General features: G+C 36.0%; 1 protein-coding gene across 2 annotated transcripts in view; it reads right to left on the minus strand.

The window, feature by feature from the left end:
• LOC136043811 (FAD synthase-like) overlaps positions 1-24,963 on the minus strand; it is a 58,765-nt gene that overhangs the window by 19,144 nt on the left and 14,658 nt on the right. For both annotated transcript variants that reach the window (XM_065728731.1, XM_065728732.1), the window contains exons 2-3: positions 20,976-21,968; positions 4,607-4,812 (exon numbers count right to left, since the gene is read on the minus strand). In XM_065728731.1, the coding sequence (XP_065584803.1) occupies positions 4,607-4,812; positions 20,976-21,968 (1,199 nt within the window). The remainder of the gene's footprint in view (positions 1-4,606; positions 4,813-20,975; positions 21,969-24,963) is intronic.

Consider the following 24,963-nt stretch of genomic DNA (forward strand, 5'->3'; position numbering starts at 1 on the left):
TTTTCAAGGTGGCGTGTAAGTGGGTAAGTGGGGTAAGTGGCGTGACTCTGTAGGCTCAGCTAGAGTTGACCCAGCTCTAAATGGGTATCTAGAGAAATCTGGGGAAGGTAAGCAGGAAGGGTGTGTGAAAGCACAGGATGGTTCACCCCCAACCCCCCATTACACTTCCTGGCTGAAGGGTTATGAAAAAAATATCAGCACCGCCGGTTTGGACCTTAAGGGTTTAGTGCCGTCTTACTTACTTACTAGCAAGAACATTAAAAAAAAACAAATTTATGTAATTGTTTATTGATTTTTCTCTTACAATGGATCTTTCAACACAATGGATTTACAAAATGTATTATTACAATAAATGTTTCAACATAACCTGCTTCAGTGTCAAATCACTTTTCCAGGTAATGCTTCCATCCTAATATAATATTTTTAGGGAGATCAAGAGATCATTTCAACATTCTAAATAGCTCGCAAGTACAACTTCTTTACAGTCATAGAAAACGGTTGACAAACCGTTTTTTTGTCAACAAAAAACACAGTTGCGAAATTTTGACACGGTTGCGAAATTTTTGTCAACAAATTACCTTGTTGACGAAAATTTCACGTATTTTTGGAATGCCTCTCGTATTATTGCATTTTGCGGTACTGGGACTCAGAAGTCAAAATTAAATGGTGTGGACGATGAACTTGCAAAGCTGTTTTGGTGGCCCATTAAAACTAAATTATATAATTTAGGCTTTGTTTCGAAGTCAGATTATACGGTATAATTTCACGAAATTTTGTGATAGATACAGAATTATACTTAGGTTTTGAAAACCTTGAAACTATTCTTTAAAAAAATAGCCATTTCTAGAATACCAAGAAAATCAATGCGCGATACCAATCTGAGAAGTTAATTGTTAGTGTAAAATTCATTTTTAATCTAAATGAGCGCACGTTTCCTTGCTATTCCGAAAAAAGTGAGAGCTATACTGATTGAATCAGGAAGAATTAACTTATAAATCTTTTGTAATCCTTTTATGATAAAAGATTTAAGAGAGAGATAGCCTCCATGAGAGGGAAAACTGGCATCACTTTTTTTTAGAGTTGTATAATAAATGATTATTTTCACTTCTTGAAGACAGTCTATCATCCTAGGCCAGAATTAAGTTATACAACACGGTAATTTAGGTAGTTTATCAGTTCTGCTGGATATTTGAAGACAATTTTAGACCAAAAACAATTCAAAGATTTATGATCGAAAATACCCACAGGTTTTGCAAGCAAGTGGGCAACTGAGATTTGTAACTAATAAAGTTTTTAATTAAAAACAGGCAAACATTAATTTAAAGAACAAAGTTTTTCTGAGGGAAGTACAGAGCAAATTTGGAATTGAAAACGAACATAAATTATTACTTTACCGTCTATTTAATATATACCAATAAAGCCAGTACTAATAAACCAACTGATGATATTTTCCTATGTCAGTAGGATTATAGAAAACTAGCGCTTTATTGAAACAGAGAACAATATAGGATTTTTTATAAAGTAAAAGTAAACCATTTAAGGATAATTTTTACAGTAAGCTATAAAATAAAGCATTTTAGGGAATTTCATAATTATTTTGTAGACAAGTTCAAAGTGAAGTCATCTTGATAGTATTAGGACTATAGACTAGTTTTAGAATTTGTGTCATAACTTGAAATTCTCCATTGTAAAGAGAGAATAGCCGGATTTCAAGAGTTCTTATTATGTTTTTTTTTTTTTTTTCATTTCGAGTAATAATAAAGCGTGTCTATATACTCACTTTTGACTCCTATATCAAAATTCTTTTTTTACTCGGCTTTTGTGTTTTTAGTAAAACGTTAGTTTTCTAGAATTTCTACAAACACAGGGAAATATCATCAGTTGGTTTATTTGTGCTCGTTTTATTGATATATGTTAGATAGACGTTGAAGCAATAATTTTTGTTCGTTTTAAGCTTCAACTTCGCTCTTTACTTCCATAGAAAAAAACGTTTTTTTAAAATTAAGCCTTTACTAATTTAAATTTAATGTACAAGCAACACTACAATGATATTTATTATTTTTTCGGGGGGTGGGGGGAGTAGCCCCTTCGTATACAGAATTATTTCTGTTCGTTTTAAGTTTTAATGTTGCTTCTTACTTCCAGTTGAAAAAACTTTGGTACTTCCTTTTTATATAGAGACAATAACCGGTAGACAATAGACGCGAACATGAGACAATAACCGGTTTTCATGGCCTTTATACCAGACAATTAGCTTCGGTTGTTTCGGTTCCTATGTCACAAACAAAGGGAAATATCATCAGTTGGTTTATTTGTACTTTTTTTTTTATTGGTATATGTAATATAGACAGTAAAGTAATATTTTTTTCTAAATTAATCTTATATATATTGAAACAAAGATTTTGCCAATCAAAGCAGTGGCACACAGCCGCAATTCAAGAAATTGCCAAATATTAAATTGACACAGAAATCACGGTATAGTTGAAACACAGACAGTAAATATAGACAGTATATAGACGGTATATAGTAAATTATTATATATAGTAAATATATTATATATAGTAGAAAATTGTTAGATTTTAAAAATCTTCGTGTTCCTGAGCGACCACTGTTAGAACGCTTAAGATTTCTCATTTGTCAATGCTTGTCTAAGTCACCCTTTTAATAAATACCAAAATTAAGCGGTTTGCGCCTTCAATTGCTTCTCAAGCTTACCTAGGAACAGATTCTTGTATAAAACTCTCCAATTCATTGAAGGGCTGATCCTTTATAACCTATATGGTATAATAATGTTTTACTACATTACTATAAAAGGCCATTTTGATGTTGGAAAGGTGTCCAATCAACGTTTGTCCAAGTTACCATTATAACAAAAAGAAATACCGATATTATGCCGGTATTTCAACATTGTTGCTCAATTTTACCTCGGAACAGATTCTTGTATAAAACTCTCCAATTCATTGAAGGGCTGATCCTTTATAACCTATATGGTATAATAATGTTTTACTACATTACTATAAAAGGCCATTTTGATGTTGGAAAGGTTTCCAATGAGTATGAGTCAATGTTTGTTCAAGTTACCATTACAACAAAAAGAAATACCGATATTATGCCGGTATTTCAACATTGTTGCTCAATTTTACCTCGGAACAGATTCTTGTATAAAACTCTCCAATTCATTGAAGGGCTGATCCCTTATAGCCTATATGGTATAATAATGTTTTACTACATTACTATAAAAGGTCATTTTAATGTTGGAAAGGTGTCCAATCAATGTTTGTCCAAGTTACCATTATAACAAAAAGAAATACCGATATTATGCCGGTATTTTTACATTGTTGCTCAATTTTACCTTGGAACAGATTCTTGTATAAAACTCTCCAAATCATTGAAGGGCTGATCCTTTATAACCTATATGGTATAATAATGTTTTACTACATTACTAAAAAAGGTCATTTTGATGTTGGAAAGGTGTCCAATCAATGTTTGTCCAAGTTACCATTATAACAAAAAGAAATACCGATATTATGCCGGTATTTTTAGATTGTTGCTCAATTTTACCTTGGAACAGATTCTTATATAAAACTCTCCAATTCATTGAAGGGCTGATCCTTTATAACCTATATGGTATAATAATGTTTTACTACATTACTATAAAAGGTCATTTTGATGTTGGAAAGGTGTCCAATCAATGTTTGTCCAAGTTACCATTATAACAAAAAGAAATACCGATATTATGCCGGTATTTTTACATTGTTGCTCAATTTTACCTCGGAACAGATTCTTGTATAAAACTCTCCAATTCATTGAAGGGCTGATCATTTATAACCTATACGGTATATTAATGTTTTACTACATTACTATACAAGGCCATTTTGATGTTGGAAAGGTGTCCAATCAATGTTTGTCCAAGTTACCATTATAACAAAAAGAAATACCGATATTAAGCCGGTATTTCTACATTGTTTCTCAATTTTACCTTGGAACAGATTCTTGTATAAAACTCTCCAATTCATTGAAGGGCTGATCATTTATAACCTATACGGTATATTAATGTTTTACTACATTACTATACAAGGCCATTTTGATGTTGGAAAGGTGTCCAATCAATGTTTGTCCAAGTTACCATTATAACAAAAAGATATACCGATATTAAGCCGGTATTTCTACATTGTTTCTCAATTTTACCTCAGAAGAGATTCTTGTATAAAACTCTCCAATTCATTGAAGGGCTGATCATTAATAACTTATACGGTATATTAATGTTTTACTACATTACTATACAAGCCCATTTTGATGTTGGAAAGGTGTCCAATTAATGTTTGTCCAAGTTACGATTATAACAAAAAGAAATACCGATATTAAGCCGGTATTTCTACATTGTTTCTCAATTTTACCTCAGAAGAGATTCTTGTATAAAACTCTCCAATTCATTGAAGGGCTGATCATTTATAACCTATACGGTATATTAATGTTTTACTACATTACTATACAAGGCCATTTTGATGTTGGAAAGGTGTCCAATTAATGTTTGTCCAAGTTACCATTATAACAAAAAGAAATACCGATATTAAGCAGGTATTTTTACATCCTTTCTCAATTTTACCTTGGAACAGATTCTTGTATAAAATTTTCCATTTCCTTGAAGGGCTCTTTATTTCTAATATAAATTGCTTGCAACTCTGGACAATTGCTATAATGATGATGGTATACAACATATGCTAGATGCAACAGGGCTGTACAATCTTTTCCTCCATTAAAACTGATACACACTTCCTCCGGCTTGTATCGAGAAAAACAATCTTCCATAATCTAAAAAGAGATTAATATACTATCAAAATGATATATAATTTAACTTCAAACTTGAGTGTTGACAAATATAATATTTTTGAATAGTTCAATTAGAGAATAATTTTTGAATATTTTTCTATTTTATTTTATCGTTTACAAACATATTACAACTCATTATGAAATCACAGTTATGATGCTATGTTATTATTTTTTATTTTCATGACAGCAATAATATTTTTCAATAGTAAATAAGCATAATTATGTGTACTGTTTTCGAAACATTAGTGGGCTCGTATTTACCTAAAATGACCCACAATGTAAAGTGGCTCGATCTAATGCAAAATATCTATTCAGCTTTAACCGATTTGAGAGTATAAGGAATGGAAAGGTATTGTTAAATAACTTATTGAGTGTAGGCAAATAATCTGAACCTGGTCTTGGGCTTAAACTTCAAAGGACTGGAGTTGCCCCAAAGCACTGTTTTTACGTCTACCTCCCCCACCCCCGACAGAAAAAAAGGATGAGAAAGGACGACAATATTATGTGATCCACCTGATTTTAGTTTTGGAATATTCGAATCTGATTCAATTAAAAATAATCAGCCCCCAACCGTTTTCCAAAAAGCAAGACGAGGCTTATTACCCTGAGATTGCGTGCATATTAATACATTGTGAGATCTAAGCTCACAGCTCCATTGTTCCAAGGAAATTCCAAAAATCCGGAACAGAAAAGTTTCAGCAGTATTGAAAAGGTTTATTAGGAATCAGAAGGATATTTTCCCTCTAAAGTCAAGTACATAGAAAAACACTTTGACTGCGAATACTTCAGTTTTATTCAGTTTTTTATTTAAATCCAATAGGCACATATGCCCACAAAGGATCCTGTATATGGCCCATTAGTGAGGAGGGAGTGTCACAGAATTTTTTTCGATTAAGTCAACAAATTTAGTGTATTTTGTACCATCATTTTCTTAGGACGGGACTTCTGGATTAATCTTCTGGGACATTCCTCTAGCCCCGGCTTGACAAGGCACATGGAACAAATCGGATATTTTTTTTTAGAATTTAGGATGGAATCCACATTTTGTTTCAAGTAACAAGTAAAATATGGGAAGCATTTATACCGGGAGTTGAAAAATGGAGTTGGTCCCTCCTATAAGGGACCATTTCGGCTTGTTGCAGCTTTTAGCCTCGCTCTAAATTGAAATTATCTGAAACTATTTTTAGTCATATGCCTACATGTTCTACAAAAATATACACATACAGTATGCAAATATAGACAGGCACATGTCTAAAGGCCTAACATCACTTTTTATTGGAGGAAAGGAGGGTCTAATTTTCCCAAACTGTATGTTAGGCTTGAACTTCCGAACATTTAGACAATTTTATATTTTCAAAAAAAAACATATAGAAAAGATGTGTTTCTTTGACAGAAAAAATTTATCATATCATCTCTCACACGCAGATAACTTTAAACGGCATGGGAAGGAGTGATCCGAACGATCACGTGCTGCCCTTGCACCCTCTTACAGGAGAACTGAAAATATACGTCATATTTTCAATCCCAGGAAAATCATGTGATCACCTTGTCCAAGGATCAGAACTGCGGGCACGTATGCTCAAACATTTTAATTTATTGCACTAGGATATTTTAAGCACTGATGATACTTTTTTAGCACTTTTAGCACTGATAAGCCCTAAGATTCGGCGGCGACATTCATTGGAACGTTGAAGGGTCACTTTTACCACCTTTTACCCTCATTATTCTAGAATCAAAAATTTTTTGTATCAGGCTGCTAAGGGTCATTTAGGGAAAAACACAGTGTTTAGAAAAACCCGTAGCCACAGAGGAATCCAGGATTCTCAACAAGGGGGTAGAGGGGATGCTTGAAGTTCGGAAAACCTTTTCTTTATTTTTGTTTTTGTTTTTACATACATTTTGTTTACTTCTCAGACTATATTGACTGTCATAAAACTGACCTTCACTTTTTTCTCTGGGGGGGGGGATGAAACTGTTTAAAGCTAGGTGAAGATTGATCGAACGTAAACCGAATCTAAGCAAATGGGGCTTCGGAATAAACCAATACATTGTGTACAGCAATACGTTCCTCGCTAAGAATAGTACCTTGTATACAAATTAAGAACTAAATTGGCTCTCCCAAACTCACAGGGCAATCGGCTTAGCATAAGCAACCTCCGAGAAAAACAATGAAAAATAAGACGAGAAGCATGGCCATTTAGTAGGAGAAGCCGGGCTTCATTATAATCTAAGGGAGATAAAAAACAAAATTAAAAAGGGATTCGGGAGAGCTATATTTGCTGGTGCAAATATACATACATACATATATACATATATATATATATATATATATATATATATATATATATATATATATATATATATATATATATATATATATATATATATATATATATATATATATATGTATATATATATATATATATATATATATATATATATATATATATATATATATATATATATATATATATATATATATATATATATATATATATATATAAACGAACAATAATTGTGTATTTATATATGTATGTAAGGATTTTTTCCGAATTAAATAAAAAACAACAACAAATTCTTAAACTGAAAGTAAGGAGCGACATTAAAAATTAAGCGAACAGAAATTACTCCGTGTCTGAAAGGGGCTGTTTCCTCCTCAACGTCCCGCTCTTTACGCTAAAGTTTGACTCTTTCTCTCAATTCTACTTTATAAAACAGTAAGTAGCTTTAGCACAAACAGCGGGACGTTGAGGAGGGAACAGCCCCTTTCATACAGGGAGTAATTTCTGTTCGTTTTAAGTTTTAATGTCGCTCCTTACTTTCAGTTAAAAAACTTGTTTTTTTATTTAATTTTTGAACGTTTTTGAATTAATGCATGTTTGTTTTGGCTCTCCACAAATGAATAATTAAAACGACATTTGTGTATTATTATTTTTTTTTGCTAAATGGGTTTCTCTTAGTTTTGATCAGATGATTTTGAGAAAAAAAGGTGGAGGAAGAGGCCTAGTTGCCCTCCAATTTTTTGGTTACTTAAAAAAAACGATTAGAATTTTTAATTTTTAACGAACGTTTTAGTAAAAAATACACGTAACTTACAATTTAACTTACGTAACAAACTTCTATATTCGTATATTTTTATTATGTATATGAGGGGGTTTTCCACCTCGTTAATACCTCGCTCTTTACACTAAATCTTTAATTTTGTCCCAATTCTTTAAGATTGACCCCTGAATCACAAAGACTGTAGAACAAATAGTTGAAATTACTAAAAATTCTTTAGCGTAAAGAGCGGGGTATTTAGGAAGAGATGAGCCCCCGATGTGCGTAATAATCTCTGTTCGTTTTAAGTTTTAATGCTGGTCCTTACTTTCAGTGGAAAAAACCTTTTCATATTTATTTTTTCATTGTTTTTTTTTTTTAAATAGTGCTAGAAAATCCTGCACCCCCTTCATGGAATTTCTCTTCTCCAATGACAAATTTCTCCAAAGAAAAGATCCTCCTACGTAGCCCCCTCCCCTCAGCCCCCCCTCCCAAACCAAACAATCCCCCTGAAAACGTCAGTACACTTCCAAACAACCATTCCTGTATGTGAACGCTGGTCAAAGTTTGTAACTCGCAGCCCCTCCCCCGGGGACTGTGGGGGAGTAAGTCAGCCCCAAAGACATAGCTATTATGTCTTTCGACGATGCTGAACAAAATGGCTATCTCAAAATTTTGATCCGTTGACTTTGGGAAAAAAATTAGCGTGGGAGGGGGCCAAGGTGCCCTCCAATTTTTTGGTCACTTAAAAAGGGGACTAGAACTTTTAATTTCTATTAGAATGAGCCCTCCTGCAACTTTCTAGGACCCCTTGGTCGATACGATCATCCCTGGGAAAAAACAAACAAACAAACAAACAAACAAATAAACACGCACCCGTGATTGGTCTTCTGGGAAAAAAAAACTAGTAGGGTTTCTCTTGCACGCTGAATGCGATGATGTGATTTTAGTTAAGATCCTATAGCTTTTACGGGATGTTTCCCCCTATTTTCCAAAACAAGCCAAATTTTCTCAGGCTCGTAACTTTGATGGGTATAAATGATCTTGATGAAAATTTTAAATTTAAAATCAGCATTAAAATGCGATTCATTTGATGTAACTATTGGTATCAAAATTCCGTTTTTTGATACCTGATCGGTCTTCTGGAAAAAAAAACTAAGTTCCATATTTTTGTAGATAGGAGCTTGATCTTAGTTAAGATCCTATAGCTTTTAGGGGATGTTCCCCCTATTTTCCAAAACAAGGCAAATTTTCTCAGGCTCCTAACTTTTGATGAGTAAGACTAAACTTAATAAAACTTATATATTTAGAATCAGCATAAAAATCTGATTTTTTAAACGTATCTATTAGCATCGAAATTCCGGTTTTTAGAGTTTTGTTTCCTTACTACAGATCGTTACCACGAACTGTTTGAAACGACTCCATATTTTTTCCTGAAAATTAGTATCCCGAGATATTTTGGCCTAAAGAACTGATTTAGATAGGTCGGAAGTTTGAGAAAACTCGTTAAGAGCCTTAATTTTAGGGGGTGGGGAATGTATATGAGTGACATCATTTTTGAACACATCAGTATCGGTATGGCAATGACGTTGTTACAGTTGTCACACTTATGAGGAAAATTGAAGATTTTCGTGTATGGAGAAGTTTATACTAAATTGCTTAAAGAGCAAAAAGTGGTCATCGCAAAAATATTTGCATATATTCTGGCAAGGGCTTACACCAATTCAAAAACCTCAAAAAGAAAATATGAAAAGACATTAAATTGCCTGAAGAACAAAAAACTGGTAATTACAAAATATTTGTATATATTTTAACAAAAGATTAAAATAATTCAAAAACGTTTAAAAAAGAGAACAAAAAGAATGAAGTTTATTAGAAATCGTTGTTAGAAATTTAACTTCCTTTAATAATCAAATATCTTCGAACAGACACAATAAGAAAAGACGTTAGATTGCGTAAAGAGCAAAAACCAGGTAATTGTAAAAATATTTGTTTATGTTTAAACAAGGGATAACAACAATTCAAAAACCTAAAAGAAAATCAAAAGTTTGAAGCTTAAAAGATATGGTTGTTAGAAATCGGGATTTATTTAATAAGCAAATTTCTTTGAAAGGACTTTTGAAAAAGACAGCAACTTATCTGCGGTCGGAAGACGAGCAACAATGAGAATCCATATATAAAAGCCTGTCGCGTGATAAGTGCCGGCGTCAGGCGGCTTGTAATTGCAAAAATATTTCTTTTTATTTTAACAAGAAATTACAAAAATTTAAAAACCTTAATAAAGAAAAACAAAAGTTTGAAGCTTAGTAGATATCGTTGTTAGAAATCGGACTTGCTTGCATAATCAAATATCTTCGAAAAGAATTCAGTATGAAAATACAGCAAATTGTCTGCGGTTAGAAGACAAGCGACAATAAGAATCTATATAATTTTGTTTTCTTTTTAGTTTTTTCTATATTTTTAGTTTTTACCTTTTTTCTTCTTTTTTTTATTTAAATCTTCTTTATTTTTTAGTTCTTATTCCCGGAACGTGCCCCAGCAACACGTGTGCACGGTCCTAATTTTAACTGCGTAAAACTTTCGGATATACAGCTGGTAATTCCACTGATATACTCTGGTAATTCATCGACACGCATTCTATTTTCACTTTCTCTTTCAGCCGTAAGCCAGGTTTCGCATTGCTCTTGTAATACATCGAAACGCTTTCTTTTAGTAATTTCTCTCTCAGCTGCAATCCTAATCCCCCCCCCAAATCAACAAGTATGGAAGGTGCTAATGTTTAAATGCGTAAAACTTGTGGATACACAATATTCTTCGCAATCCCATTGTCTGTGCGCATAAATAGATTGTCCGGTTTACCGATTCAAAACAATCCGTACTAAGATTTATACCGTATTTTTCTAATGATTGCCCTTGAGCTTTGTTGATGGTGATTACATATACTAATCGAATTGGGAATTACAACCTTTTAAAAGGAGGTAGGGCTAGGACATGAGGGATTATGTAAGCGTTATAGAGTCTATCCAAAACATTCTTACTGTAACGTGTTATACCATTAACTAGTAGTCCACACGTTGCTCTAGCCTTCGTTCTGAAACGTCCAATTAGCCCTGCACGGATGACGAAAGTTCGATATCAGAATCAACCAAAGTGACTGTGGCAATATCAGAACCTGGTCGTTTATAATTGAACTTAATACATTCACTCTAACTCGGATTGAATTTTAGACCAATGTCATTATACTCCTTACTTAAACATGCAAAATTTTTCTCTATTAAAGCCAGGGTTCTACTCAAATTAAGAATATCGTCAGCATAATTCAAAAGCGATAGGTTCAAGCCACGAAAAATAAAGCTCATTTCAACTTTCTGCCGGGCATCGATAACACTGTTGTTAAATAGCAGTGGTGAGGTTATAGCACCTTGTCGAATACCTTTATATACAGGAATGGACCAGTCAATTAAATCAGAGCTTTTACCCGAAAGTGACTTAACCTTTAAATTTAATATCCGATTCGTGTTTCAAAGGGTAGCTATTACAGAACTGTTGATACCACGAAGCAGAGCCACTAGTAAAAATTGCGGGGGGTTCCAGAGTTAAAAGCTCTGCTGATATCATGGCCGGCAAGAAACAGTGGATCCTCAGACGAGGCAGTATCGAGTATAACATTTGCAAGGATATGGACGTGCTCACGGCTATGACCGTTTTTAAAACCGAACTGCTTTTCTGGCTTGGAGAAAGTCTGATTGAACATATTGATCAAAAAGGATTCCATTAACTCGCACAACACAGGAGAAACAGTGATTGGGCGGTACGACTGTCAATCTTTACCCTTCTTCAAAACGACTTTGAAGAATCAATCTTCAAAACGACTATTGGATCATTGCGAACAGACTGGCTATGCATATCAATTGCGTTTACTCTATGTTTAGGGAGTTTCTTGGCGAACAGACGCTTTATAAATACGCAAACTTGGTTGGTTACTCCGCGCTTAGGCCGACCGCGCTCCGTCCATAGTCGGAGCTAGAACTTGGATCTTTGACAAGCTAGTACTAGATTAGGGTTCAGGGACCATGAAACTACTTCCGAACCAACGCGAACGCGACAAGAAGGCACTGCCGTAAGTTTAGCACAGCTAAGAGCGCTAGTTATTTCACTACAGTAGACATTTGAGAGGATTTGTTTTCTTCTTTGGGTTGACTGGATGCCCGCTGGAGTAACTGGAAGGGTATCTTGATTTTTGAAAGCATAATGTCTAGCACTGTAGCATATAAGATTTTATTGGTCTTATTCCACTCCTTCTTTACTGGTCATTTGCAACTCTTACCGTGGTTTTGAGACTTGGAACTATCGATGGCAAAACTGTTCAGGGAAATGATCAGAAGCAACAAAATAAAAATCGACATGGCATGGTTCAGGGGGAGTAAAAACAGGAGAACAAAGCATAGAGTCAAAGAACGGAATTACGGATAAAAGTGAAGGGAGAGTCACTGTCAATGTGTCGAGTTTGAACACATGCAGCAAGCAAAAGCTGCGCTCTGGGGCTGGCCAAATCAGACAAGTCACAGTTCATATCACCAGCAACCACTATGGACAAACCTATAGAGGCACAAGAGCTTAGGGATCTTGCAAGGCTGGCACAGGCTCGGGTAAATCTCCTGACGCGAAGTCCTGGTAGTCAGTTAGCATGTAGACAGAATAAACCATTGTTGTGTTTACTTCCAGGGCGACAAAGAAAAATTCCTCTACATAAAGGGTCGGTTTCAAACGCTTGTTAACAAGTACGGCAACACCACCGAAGGGTCTGCCGCGTTCTGAGCCCTTGGCTGGAACAGCGAACACTTTGGTTACGTCGCCAAGTTGCAGCAGGCTTAAAGATTCATGAACGAGAAAATGTTCTTGCAGGCATACGAAATCATTGCATAGCATAAGGCTGTCGATAAGGGCAATCTTATCTAATGTTCCACCGTTAATATTTCAGCTAGAAATGCGTATATTCGTCAAGGTCAATGTTTAAGGTTTTTCTGGACATAAGGACATTTAATACTGTACCAAGGATGGCTTTTTGAGCTGCCGAGGGCAAATTTAACGTCATTAGTACAGGGAGTCTCTTTCGAGTTGATACGTCCTTCCCCACATTGGGAGCAACGCATAGGATTGGGATATATGCGTGCAGGGTGACCATACTGCTGACAATTGTAGCATCGCAGTGGGAGAAACTTGTATTCTGAAATGTTTAGTCTCTCATAACCTAACGTAAGAGGAGACTCGATAGCCTCATTCAGGTGTTCTTTACTTTCGAAGTGCAGTTTGTACGTCAGACTGGAACGGATTATCTTGGCTTTGGTACAATTTTTCATTTGGTACTTTTCTCGTGAGGGTGGCGGTTACTTCACCGGAGAGTATAGGGACCTCATCGGGTTCGAATATTGCGAAACGAGGGAGAGACGCATTTCTCGTCACAGCTTCTTAAAACTATGATTAGGTCCAGGATATTGTCCTGATGATCCTGTCTTTCGTTCACACGCGTGGGAACACTGGCAAGAGACCATAATAGTTACCAGGCCTGAAATATAGCTTCCGGCTAGAAGAATTGTACCACGTTCTTCGCAAATTCTTCGGATCTGTTTCTAGCTTTGTTAGCCCGGTAAACAAATTTCAGCACAGGGTTCCATAAAACCTGCTCGCTCGCCATTCTGTCATCGAGATAACAAAGTGGAATAACGAGATAAATAACTTCTAACAAAGTGGGAAGTGCGGGACCCAGTACACCTATCCCCAGCAGTTTAAGTACAAAAGTACGGCCGGTATAGCAATTTGAAGTATAGCAATTCTACATGCCTAATGTGTTAGGTACAATTCTTCTGCGTATTATGAAGTAAGAACTGTTTTCTAACTTCACAATGCCCAAATAATTTACCAATACCCCTACCCCTAATGAGCAAATATATAGCCCAAATTTTATATTTTCCATCTATTCCGTCACTTCCCTTTGTCTTGTCTCACGCTAACCCCAAATTACATACTTTCCATCTATTCTGTCGCTTCTATTTGTCTTGTGTCATGCTCAGCTGAAAGAAACTAACGAAAAGAACTGGTTCTATAATGCTTCAATGACTGAACAACTTGAGCGGCAGGGGCTACATCACACAAGTACCAATCTATCTATATATATAAAAATAAGTTGTCTGTCTGTGGATCAGGTGACGTCATGTTTCTGTGTTGACTGACGTCATGAAATTAGTTGCCGTCATTTTTGCTTTGACGGTGACGTCATTCAAGATATTTAAGACATATGTTCACGTAGAAATCTATTAATGTTTAAGTTTACCATGGCAAAAGCCGATGAAGATGCTCAAAGAGTCTATGCCAAAAAACTTGCTGCTGATAGAGAAAGTCAGAAAAGAAAGCGTGCCGAGGAATCAAAAGAACAGCAAGGAAACAGGCTTGAGGCTGATAGAGAAAGAAAGAACAGAAAGCGTGCCGAGGAATCAAAAGAACAGCAAGGAAACAGGCTTGAGGCTGATAGAGAAAGAAAGAACAGAAAGCGTGCCGAGGAATCAAAAGAACAGCAAGGAAACAGGCTTGAGGCTGATAGAGAAAGAAAGAACAGAAAGCGTTCCGAGGAATCAAAGGAACAGCAAGGAAACAGGCTTGAGGCTGATAGAGAAAGAAAGAACAGAAAGCGTGCCGAGGAACTACCAGAGCAACGCGGAAGCAGACTTGCTGCTAAAAGAGAAAGTAAGAAAAGAAAGCGTGCCGAGGAATCAGAGCAACCTGAAAGTTATCGCCTGGCATTCAGGTACAACCCAGTCGATGATTATAGCTTGAGTAGATGTGTTCAAATCGGGACAATGTCTAAAATTTGTCCCTATTGCAAGGCCTTGAAATTCAATGGTGAAACAATGGGAATGTGTTGCGCCTCAGGAAAAGTTAAACTTCCTCTATTGGCTGCACCACCAGAGCCATTGAAGACGAATGAATGCTTGCCTGAAAAATTCTAATTTATGGGCACACGTAAAAATATTAAAATTAACTACAAATATGCGTGTCCGATTGCAAAACGATGACTCTGGTCAAACATTTTCAGATCAATTGCTGACAATTGGAAACGGAAAGCTCCCAGTAGACTCAATTTCAGGACGTATACAACTACCTGCTGATTTCTGTAATTTAGTGACGTCCAAAAATGAACTTGCTGCTAAAAGAGAAAGTGAAAAAAGAAGGCGTGCCGAGGAATTACAAGAACAGCAAGAAATCAGGCTTGCTGCTGATAGAGAAAGTAAGAAAAGAAAGCGTGCCGAGGAATCACAAGAACAGCAAGAAATCAGGCTTGCTGCTGATAGAGAAAGTAAGAAAAGAAAGCGTGCCGAGGAATCAGAGCAACCTGAAAGTTATCGCCTGGCATTCAGGTACAACCCAGTCGATGATTATAGCTTAAGTAGATGTGTTCAAATCGGGACAATGTCTAAAATTTTTCCCTATTGCAAGGCCTTGAAATTCAATGGTGAGACAATGGGAATGTGTTGCGCCTCAGGAAAAGTTAAACTTCCTCTATTGGCTGCACCACCAGAGCCATTGAAGACGAATGAATGCTTGCCTGAAAAATTCTAATTTATGGGCACACGTAAAAATATTAAAATTAACTACAAATATGCGTGTCCGATTGCAAAACGATGACTCTGGTCAAACATTTTCAGATCAATTGCTGACAATTGGAAACGGAAAGCTCCCAGTAGACTCAATTTTAGGACGTATACAACAACCTGCTGGTTTCTGTAATTTAGTGACGTCCAAAAATGAATTGATTGAAAAAGTATTTCCGAATATTCTAAAAAATTATAAAAATAATAAATGGCTAAGTGAAAGAGCGATTCTCGCACCCAAAAATATAGACGTCCACGAAATCAACAATATTGTTTTGACCAAGATTCGAGACCAGGCAGTCCTTTACAAGTCAGTCGACACAGTTTTGGAACCAAATGAAGCGGTTAATTATCCATCTGAATTTTTAAATTCCATAGATCTTTCAGGGTTTCCACCACACGTGCTACAACTAAAAATAGGCGTACCAATAATACTTTTAAGAAATATAAACCCACTAAAGCTTTGCAATGGCACTCGACTTGCCGTAAAAAAAACAATGGAAAACCTAATAGAGGCCACAATCTTGACAGGGCCTTTTGAGGGTGAGGCTGTTCTTATTCCTCGCATTCCCATGATTCCAACGGATCTGCCTTTTCAATTTAAAAGATTGCAATTCCCAATTCGACTAGTATTTGCAATCACCATTAACAAAGCTCAAGGTCAATCATTAGAAAAATGTGGTATAGATCTTAATACTGATTGTTTTTCCCATGGACAATTGTACGTTGCATGTTCGAGGTTCGGTAAACCTGATAATGTATTTATATGCAGCGACAATTGGACAGCGAAGAATGTTGTATATTCGCAAGTTTTACGCAGTTAATTTGTATTGTATCTATATATCTATCTATCTATATAAAAACGAGTTGTGTGGATGCATGTTTGTTTGTTTGTAAAAAGAGCGTTTGCATATGACGTCATTATTAGTACATACGGCTTTGTATATGCACAGACAATGGGAAAGCCAAGAATATTGTTTATTCGCAATTTTTAAGTAGTTTGAAACACATATATAAATCTATCTATATTCACAGGTGGGACACAGGGACACAACTACAATGGCGCATAACTAATATGGCGCGTAACGACTTACGCGCGCGGGGGGGCTTGGGGGGGCGCGAAGCGCCCCACCAACTAGGTGTTGGGGTGGCGCGAAGCGCCACCCCAACAGCTAGTAACTAATAATTGTGAAAGAGTTGTCCTATGACGGAAGCAGAAGTGTAATTGCGTCAAAATCCAGGGGAGGGGTGGGCGCAAAAATGGAGCCAGTTTTCCCAAATCAGGTGAATATAACGGTAAAAACTGAAAAGTAAACCATATAGTGCCATAAAGAAAAAGATTAACTAAAGAAAACTGACCCATTTCTGTGAATGCTTGAATTATGCAGTTTTGACAAGATTTTTCGAGAGACTAAATTTCAACTAGGATTTGAGGGGGGGGGAGTGACTAAGAGGTAGGAGTAAATAATTTCTGTGGACTTGATCTGGTAATAACCACAGTTGTTACAAGCCAAAATGTTTGGCGGAGGGGCAAATCTGGATAAACAAAAATTTCGGGGGGGGGACATAGATTTTGCCACCACTATTACATCATCAATACTGTAAATATTAGAATTTTTGTTTAGAGTGTAAGTTAGATGTATTTCAAGGGAAAATAATTGTACACGTATGTATTTAATACATATATTTTAGCTGTCAAAAGTGCTAGTTTTTATTAACTCATAATTTATTTCCACTACACTTGAAAAATGCATCTCATTCTATTAAAATGGTAGATGGTTACGTTAATCGAATGTAAAGTAAAACATTCATGAAATATATACTTACTCAATATAATTATTTTTTTCTTATTTTATTTAAGTACAGTTATCAAACAGTTCGTGGAGCAAACTATAAGTGAGGAGCGACTCAACCCAATATCACCCTATACTTGCGCGCCAATACGTGGGTCAGCGAGGGATAAGTCCCTCCAGACTTTGAAAAATACAGTCGTTTTTTATTTTATAGCTATTTTCAATTTTAGCTATGTGTTATATTAAAGCAACGGGACTGGCTAACTGGTCGTTTTTATTTGTAGCCCTTGGGCTACATTTTTTCAAAGCTATTAAATAGCAATGTACTCATAAAAATGGTGTCAGATCAAAACATAAGCAACACCATTAGAACCACATTATCTGAAAACCCTATATAGGAAACTTACAGTCCCTTGGCTTGAACAAAAAGTAAATTCCATTGGCGCGAAAAACAAGGTAAGTGGCTGCCACAATCATATTCTATATTGACAACATCTCTTTTCCCTGTTTCTCCTTCTCCACAGCTAGCGAGGCACAGTAACATCATAGAGAGCTGTTTAATGGCTTTTTTCAAAGGAAATTGCAAAATATAGTGCCTTTCGTAATTAACAAAAAAAGTATTTGAGAAATAATCTTAATCGTTGTTCTAGTGGTAGCTGCAGCATAGTAAACCATGATTGCTGCGGTAGCTTCTAATTAAGAAAACTAAACTCTATGTTACCCCCAGGTTTAGGTATATTTGCTCAATTTTATTTAATTTGTTTTTACCCTCCTAAAAAAATCGACAAAAATTCCCCGCCTCACCCCCTGCATTTTCGTGAATCGAAACCCCTGGTCCAATTACCGTTTCTTGTAATCTTAGCCCAGTGCTAGAATATCTGTTGCTGCTCTCTGTAAATAACAATGTTAATTTTGGAACATAATTAACATTTGGGACGGTTTCAAAAGGGTTTTGGTTGTCAACACGCAAATAGGGGGTTATGTCTTCTCTTCGAGTCTGAGCTCCGAAGAGGTGATGGCCTCTATATTCGTGCTCGTAATTTACCAAAAATCTTTTAACTCTGTTATGCAGGCTAAAGTTCTTTATTCTCTGATTTCAAATGACGCGTGTTTTCTATTATTTATCTATTAAGGTATGGGATTTCTTTTCTCTGGCTTAAAACCAGTGATGGTTTTCATATAAATTCTCTAATTCACATGAGGCATGGTGTAAGACAAGTTGTGGTTTTATCTCCCTCTATTTTTAAACTGGTTGTTTCTAATGTTTTGAATAGTCTTCTGACTACCTGTTTTTTTTTTTTTTTAAATTCGAATGTCTCATGCCAAGCTTAAGCGGATGATATTCTTTTAATTAGTCGTATACAGAAGAGGCTCTTTGATTCTGTTAATTTTTGTTGCCTCTTCTTTTTCCACTATTGAACTTTCTCTGAATGTTGATAAGTGTGACTTCCACTCTTTTAATGTTAAGACTTCTTCTAGATCACCATTATACCTTTTGTTTAATCTGTTAAATGTTTGGGAATCTCGATTACAAGTAACGGTCGTTTTGTTCGCGTAGTTTCCGGCGCTAAGTTTAAGCTGCAGATTGGGTATACAAAAATCCTTGCTAACAGAAGTAAATTATAACCGTAAAGCACTAGTGAAACTGCGGGCTACTCGACTATAGTGACGTCTCCGTCTTATCTTTATCTGGTGTGTTTCAAATTTTCCTGACAAGACAAAAGTTGTTTGAGTCTGCCATTTCAAAGTTTCAGACATTTCATGGTCTTATCCTATGTTTTGGTTCAAATGGATCGTTTTATTTTATTTTCGTCTTTTTTCCTTTGAATTTCATTACTCCAATTTTTTTTTTTTTTTTTTTTTTTTTTTTTTTTTTTTTTTTTTTTTTTTTTTTTTTTTTTTTGCTGACTCCAAATATATAAGATTCATAAGTTGAATGTTACCTACGAGCCTACGAGACCATGTGATTCAGCAAGTCAGGGAACCTTACTCTCGAGGATTCAGGCCCCTGTCTGAGGAAATTTAGAAGTTTATATTCGCTAGAAGAAAGATCACAGAAGTGCGTTTGTTTGATTTTTATTTTTTTTTTCAGGAGTGACGGTATTGAACCAATGGTCGTAAAAGATCGGGAGAGGTCTCATTCAATCCGAAATTAGAAGTTCAAGTGCCCTTTTAAGTAACTACAAATATTAGAGGGCAACTGAACTCCCTTCAACGCCCCCCTTTTGCCCAAAGACCTTCGATAGAATTTTGAGAGGGAAATATTGTTCAGCATATTTTAAAAGTTTAATCATTATGCCTCTGGGACAATAATACCCTCCACAGCCCCTGGGAAAAGGGCAAATGAAATTTGCCTATTGTCTGCATATAGTGTTTGTTATTGGGAAATATACAGTCATATTTCGGGGGGAGGGGAGATTTTCAGCGGGTGGTATTTTTCATGGAGAGGATTTTCTGTTGGCAGAGAGAAAATCCGTTCAGTGGACATAACCTGAGTCCTAAAGACAAATAAGGCCTAGACGGAATCAGAGCAGAACTGCTGAAAGTCCGAATGTATTCGTCAAAAGAGCACACCTGCTACCTGCTAAGAAGGACATTTACTAATTTCATGGTGCGAAGCTATAATTATTTCACAAAAGTGAAGGGGTCAGACAATACACGGTAACTACTTTTTATCAACCTAAAAAGCAACACTGCCAATTTCATAACTGCATTATACTGCACCAGATCAGAGCTGTGTTATCCGCAGTCATCCAAGAATACCACAGCGGTTTCCACCCCGGGAGATCCAATGTTAATTTAAGTTTCACAGTGCGACAGATTTTAGAGACATTTACGAGATAGCCGAAACGCGCAATGATACACAAGCCTTAGCCAACGATGTCCTCGAAGAGACTAGCTCTTTTGGAATGGTCATAAAACTTACAAAATAAAGGCAACGTAACAATCCCTCAAGAGATACATAAAGGCTAGTTTGCACTAGCAACTTTCCAGTTTCAAAGCCCTTATGCCCATCCAAACACTTTGATACATGACTTTTTGACACCTTATATAATTCCCATCGCCATCTACTCATGTCGAACTTAGATGCTGAAGGGAGACTACTGATGTCAACTTGAAGGCGTTTGAAGCCAAATGCCTTTGCCAAATCAACGTAATCACGACGGTGATAGAATCTCAAACTTCTCGAACGCCTTAACATCCAACAAATAATTTCCACTAAGACCCAGCTTCAGCAACTTTGGTGACTCGGTCACGACCAACGGATGAGTCAGTCTTGTCTCCCAAAAGTCATCATCGAAGGCCATATTCTGCATTTTTTCCCTCGTGATAGTCCCCAAAACGGTAGAAGGATATCTTTATGCCCCACTCCTCTAACACCTTCTTTGTCTTGAAGAAGACCATCAGTCATGCAGAAGGCCTGTCCGTGACATTACAAAGAAAGAGGCCCGAAGACGACCTTCACGGACGGATGGGATTTAGCAATGTGATATTTAGAAAACCAGCACAATCTTAATATAAAAATTAGAAAAGTAGCAAAATTAACAAACAATAAATATATATATATATATATATATATATATATATATATATATATATATATATATATATATATATATATATATATATATATATATATATATATATATTTAAGACTGTTACTTACTTCAATAGAATTCTTTACAAGCTTTTGAAAGTGGAGATCCTGTAGCTCAATGATTTTCTGCAGCTTATCCCACGCATCTTCAAAAGGATTTGTATCAAAATGGACAACAGCATTTTCAGGCAGATTCTTCATTAAATACGCATGACCTTCTTGCATATCTTTCTCTGTTTTCGCCTCAAGTGTTACTTTGGTAGCGTAATAACTATGATCGATTTTAGGGTATGATCCAAAGATAATCCTCCCAAAAAACTGTACCACTGCTCTGTTCAATATTCCTGCAATAGATACTTCATCCAACTGGCAGAATATTTGAGTAGCATGGAAAATATTGTCATTTTTAAACAGATGTTCAATATTTAGAAAGCCTTTCTTCAAATACTGTGGAATACCCGGAAAAACAAATACATTATGCACTTGAGCAATAGGGAATTTAGATACAAGCTCACCACTTTCGTTTCTTAAAAATTGAGGCTGGGTACTTTCTGGGAGTAAAGCCATCTTGAAAACTGGGAATTCACTCACTAGATTCTTAACTTCTTCAGCATTCATATTTAGTAAGTCTTTATTACGAATAGATTCGTATTTTCCATCACTATTACGGTTAGCTAAAACATAGTCTTTGAAAAAATTACAATATTCTGGATAAAGTATTAATTTCTCATTAAAAGCTTTTGCTATGCCTTCAAGAGTGATATCGTCATGTGTTGGTCCAATCCCACCCGAAGTTATTACATACTGAAATCGTTGAGAAAAGTCTTTAACTTCACTTGCAATCTCATCTATGTCATCACTTATAGTGGATATCTTTCCAACTTTTACACCAAGTTTATACAATCTTTGACACAAAAAGTGGGAATTGGTGTCTTGGGTTTGACCCTTTAAGATTTCATCACCAATAACAATGATGCCAACTGTATTTTTTGATGACATTATAGCTCTCTTAGGAAGAAGTGTGAGGCTTTTCAAGCGGAGTTTTAGCCCATCCAATAGCATCTAGGAAAAGAAAAACGAGCTTAATTTTTAAACTGAAAAGTTAACACAGCTTTTTATTCCTCAAGCACATTCCCAGCAGTAAAGCAGAAGATAAGACTGAATGGATAAAACAGATGTCACTAGTTTAGACAGCTATCTTACATTTAAACATTGATTAAAAAGAAGTATGAGGCTATTCAAGTCAAGTTTTCGCACATTCAATGGTGTCCAGACAAACAATAAATTAATTTTTAAACTGAAAATTCAGCACAGTTTTGTCTTTCTCAGGTAAATTCCAAGCAGTAAAGCAGAAGATTGGAATAATGGATAAAATGGATACTGCAACATTAAGCAGCTATCTTAGATTATACAGTTCTCTTGGACTTGAGCTTGAGGCTTTTAACCCACTATAAACCATCCATGAAATGAATAAGCAGCCTAGATTTTAAATTATAAAAATAGTACAACTTTTGTTAATCAAGCAAATCTTCAGCAATAAAGCGGAAGATTAGATTGAAAGGACAAAACAGATAGTGCTAGCATGAACAGATTTTGTGGCATGGAACATTTAGCTGCAAAAAATTAGAACAATTGGAGTGGCGTATTATTCAAAATGATTTAAAAATATGTGCGAAAATTAAAAGAGACCCAAAAACCTAATAATAGAAACTTCTTGCACATAAAGTAAGAACTTTATTTTTGTGTTTGTATTATTGTTGTTCTGCAATTACCCTAGGGTTATATCTGACCCCATAAGGAGGAGGGGAGGGAGGTATATTGTCATGAGAGCAAATTTGTATATTTGAAAATAGTATTGAATTAAAACACTAAATGATGTTACTCTTTTGTTACCACAGTGTCTCCACAAGAAGACCCATAGACTAGGGTAAGACCATCCATTTCTGGCTAAAATATAAATGTGTTATACTTGGAAAACTACCAACACAATATGGAAAATTGCAACTAGGTTATGTCTACCCTCAGGGATGTTATTTGGGGAGGGGGGGGCTAGGTGGTAATTGCCCCTCCCCAAGAATATGGAGAAAAAATTATTATATATTCCATGCCTCTTGACTATCTGGATATTGACCCCTCTTGCCCCCACCCCTAATAAAAATGCTGGAGATTTGCCCCTGTCAACCCTAACCTTGTCTTACAGATAGGTGAGTTTCAAGCAACATATTACTATTGAGCTTCTGGCTAGGCCATAACTACGCAAATAGAAAAATCAGAAAGAAATAATAGAAGTTTATGCATTGATAATACATGACTAGAAATACCAATAATTTATAATAGAAAGAACAGACAAAAAAGAAATAAGAACCAGGCCCAAGACATTATTTATTTAAAAAAAAAAATAAGACTCATGGATCAAATATGAAACCTGTAACCCAGTTTGTGAAACTAATTATTCTAGCACCATTTTGTCGGGTCATAGTTATAGCTTTTTTGTGCTGTTTTTTTTTCGAATTTCTTGTAGTGGTGTAAGTGATGAAAACTTAGTGTTCCTGACCTCGCTTAGTATTATTTTCACACAAATTAAATACGAGAATATCGCTTTATTTGAGCTTTATTCACCTGCTAGGTGGTAACGCCATCTATATACAACATCCATACATTAACCTAGATGACGCTTGCGCTGTTGAGGCTCTAGACCATCTATCGATTATTTAGTTATTTTATCTCTCTATGGACTTCTACAGAAAATATTTCTATAATCAAAACTTGAATTATTTGACAACTAATTATCAATTGGATAAGAACATTGTGAAAACATCTAAATGATTTTTGCTGCTTCCGTGTCGCCACTGCTCGACTTTCCCCGTTCAGTTTTGCTACTACTTGACTCGAGTCCCAAAGCAACTATTGTGATATGTCGAAACCAAAAAACTATTGTCCCGAGTGCCGACTGCTTGTAACCACAAATTCTGTCCAATGCGTGACAAAATGCGGCCGCTGGTACCATGCAGGCATTAAAAAATGCGCCCAAATCAGGCTAAAGGACCATTCTGGCGAATGGTTATGCATGGACTGTCTTGCAAAAACAATCCCCGTGACTCCAAAGTCGCAAGCATCTCAACCCCCACAAAAGCCTAGTGCGAAGAGACCTGTAAGAGGAAGCGGAATTGGCACCTCTTTACCACAAATTACTACGGGACCTAAAACCAACTCTGAACTACTGAAAGGGACTAAGCCGTCTGCAGTAAGTGTAGACATTCCAAACTATGAATCCGAAATAATCCGTCTAAGTGAGAAAATTAAGAGCCTGGAAGCAAGTTTATCGGCATGTCAAGCAGAAAATCTAGAAATCCAGACAAGGCACTCAGCCTTTCTGTCAGAAATGGAGGGAAAAAAACAATCAAATTAAAGTATTGACAGGTCATTTGGAGGTTAAAGACTTTCTTACAGCCAAGAACAAGAATACAACAAGAACTCTCGGTGGCTATCGAAACCCGCCCTAGTAACCTTTCACTAACCTCCCGAGACCAAGTTACCCAGTCAACGCAAGCGGACAAAGATATCGCTGTTGCTAACCGAAATGCACCCCTTAATAATGAAGTGCAAAACATAACATCTAGCCCAATCGTAGCCCACGGCCATGCGATCTTATCAGACGAAATGAATCCTGGTGATACGTCATCAGCTAGTGCAAATGCACCCCCTCCGACGCTCGTAGAGAAAAGTGACGTAAGAACATGCGACGGTAAAACAGACAGTACCACTCGTAAATACAACACACTTTGCCGGTTCTTTGAACGAGGGTTTTGTAGACTGAAGAAAAAGTGTCGGTTTTTTGCATATATGCTTAAATTTCAGATCAAAATGTTGCAACAAAAATGATTGCAGTTTTGACCACGTAGATTTGTGCAGTGTTTTAACTTGTACCAACAGAGAATGCGTTTTTGCTCATGTCACTCCTGACTTTCGGACAACAAGTGGGCGTGTGCCAACGAGCACGCCATTATCGCTCCCTGGTGGACACGCTTACCGGTGTCAGTAACGACTTTGCGAATAT

The sequence above is a fragment of the Artemia franciscana genome, chromosome 2, assembly GCF_032884065.1.
Source record: "Artemia franciscana chromosome 2, ASM3288406v1, whole genome shotgun sequence".
Classification (NCBI taxonomy): Eukaryota; Metazoa; Arthropoda; class Branchiopoda; order Anostraca; family Artemiidae; genus Artemia; species Artemia franciscana.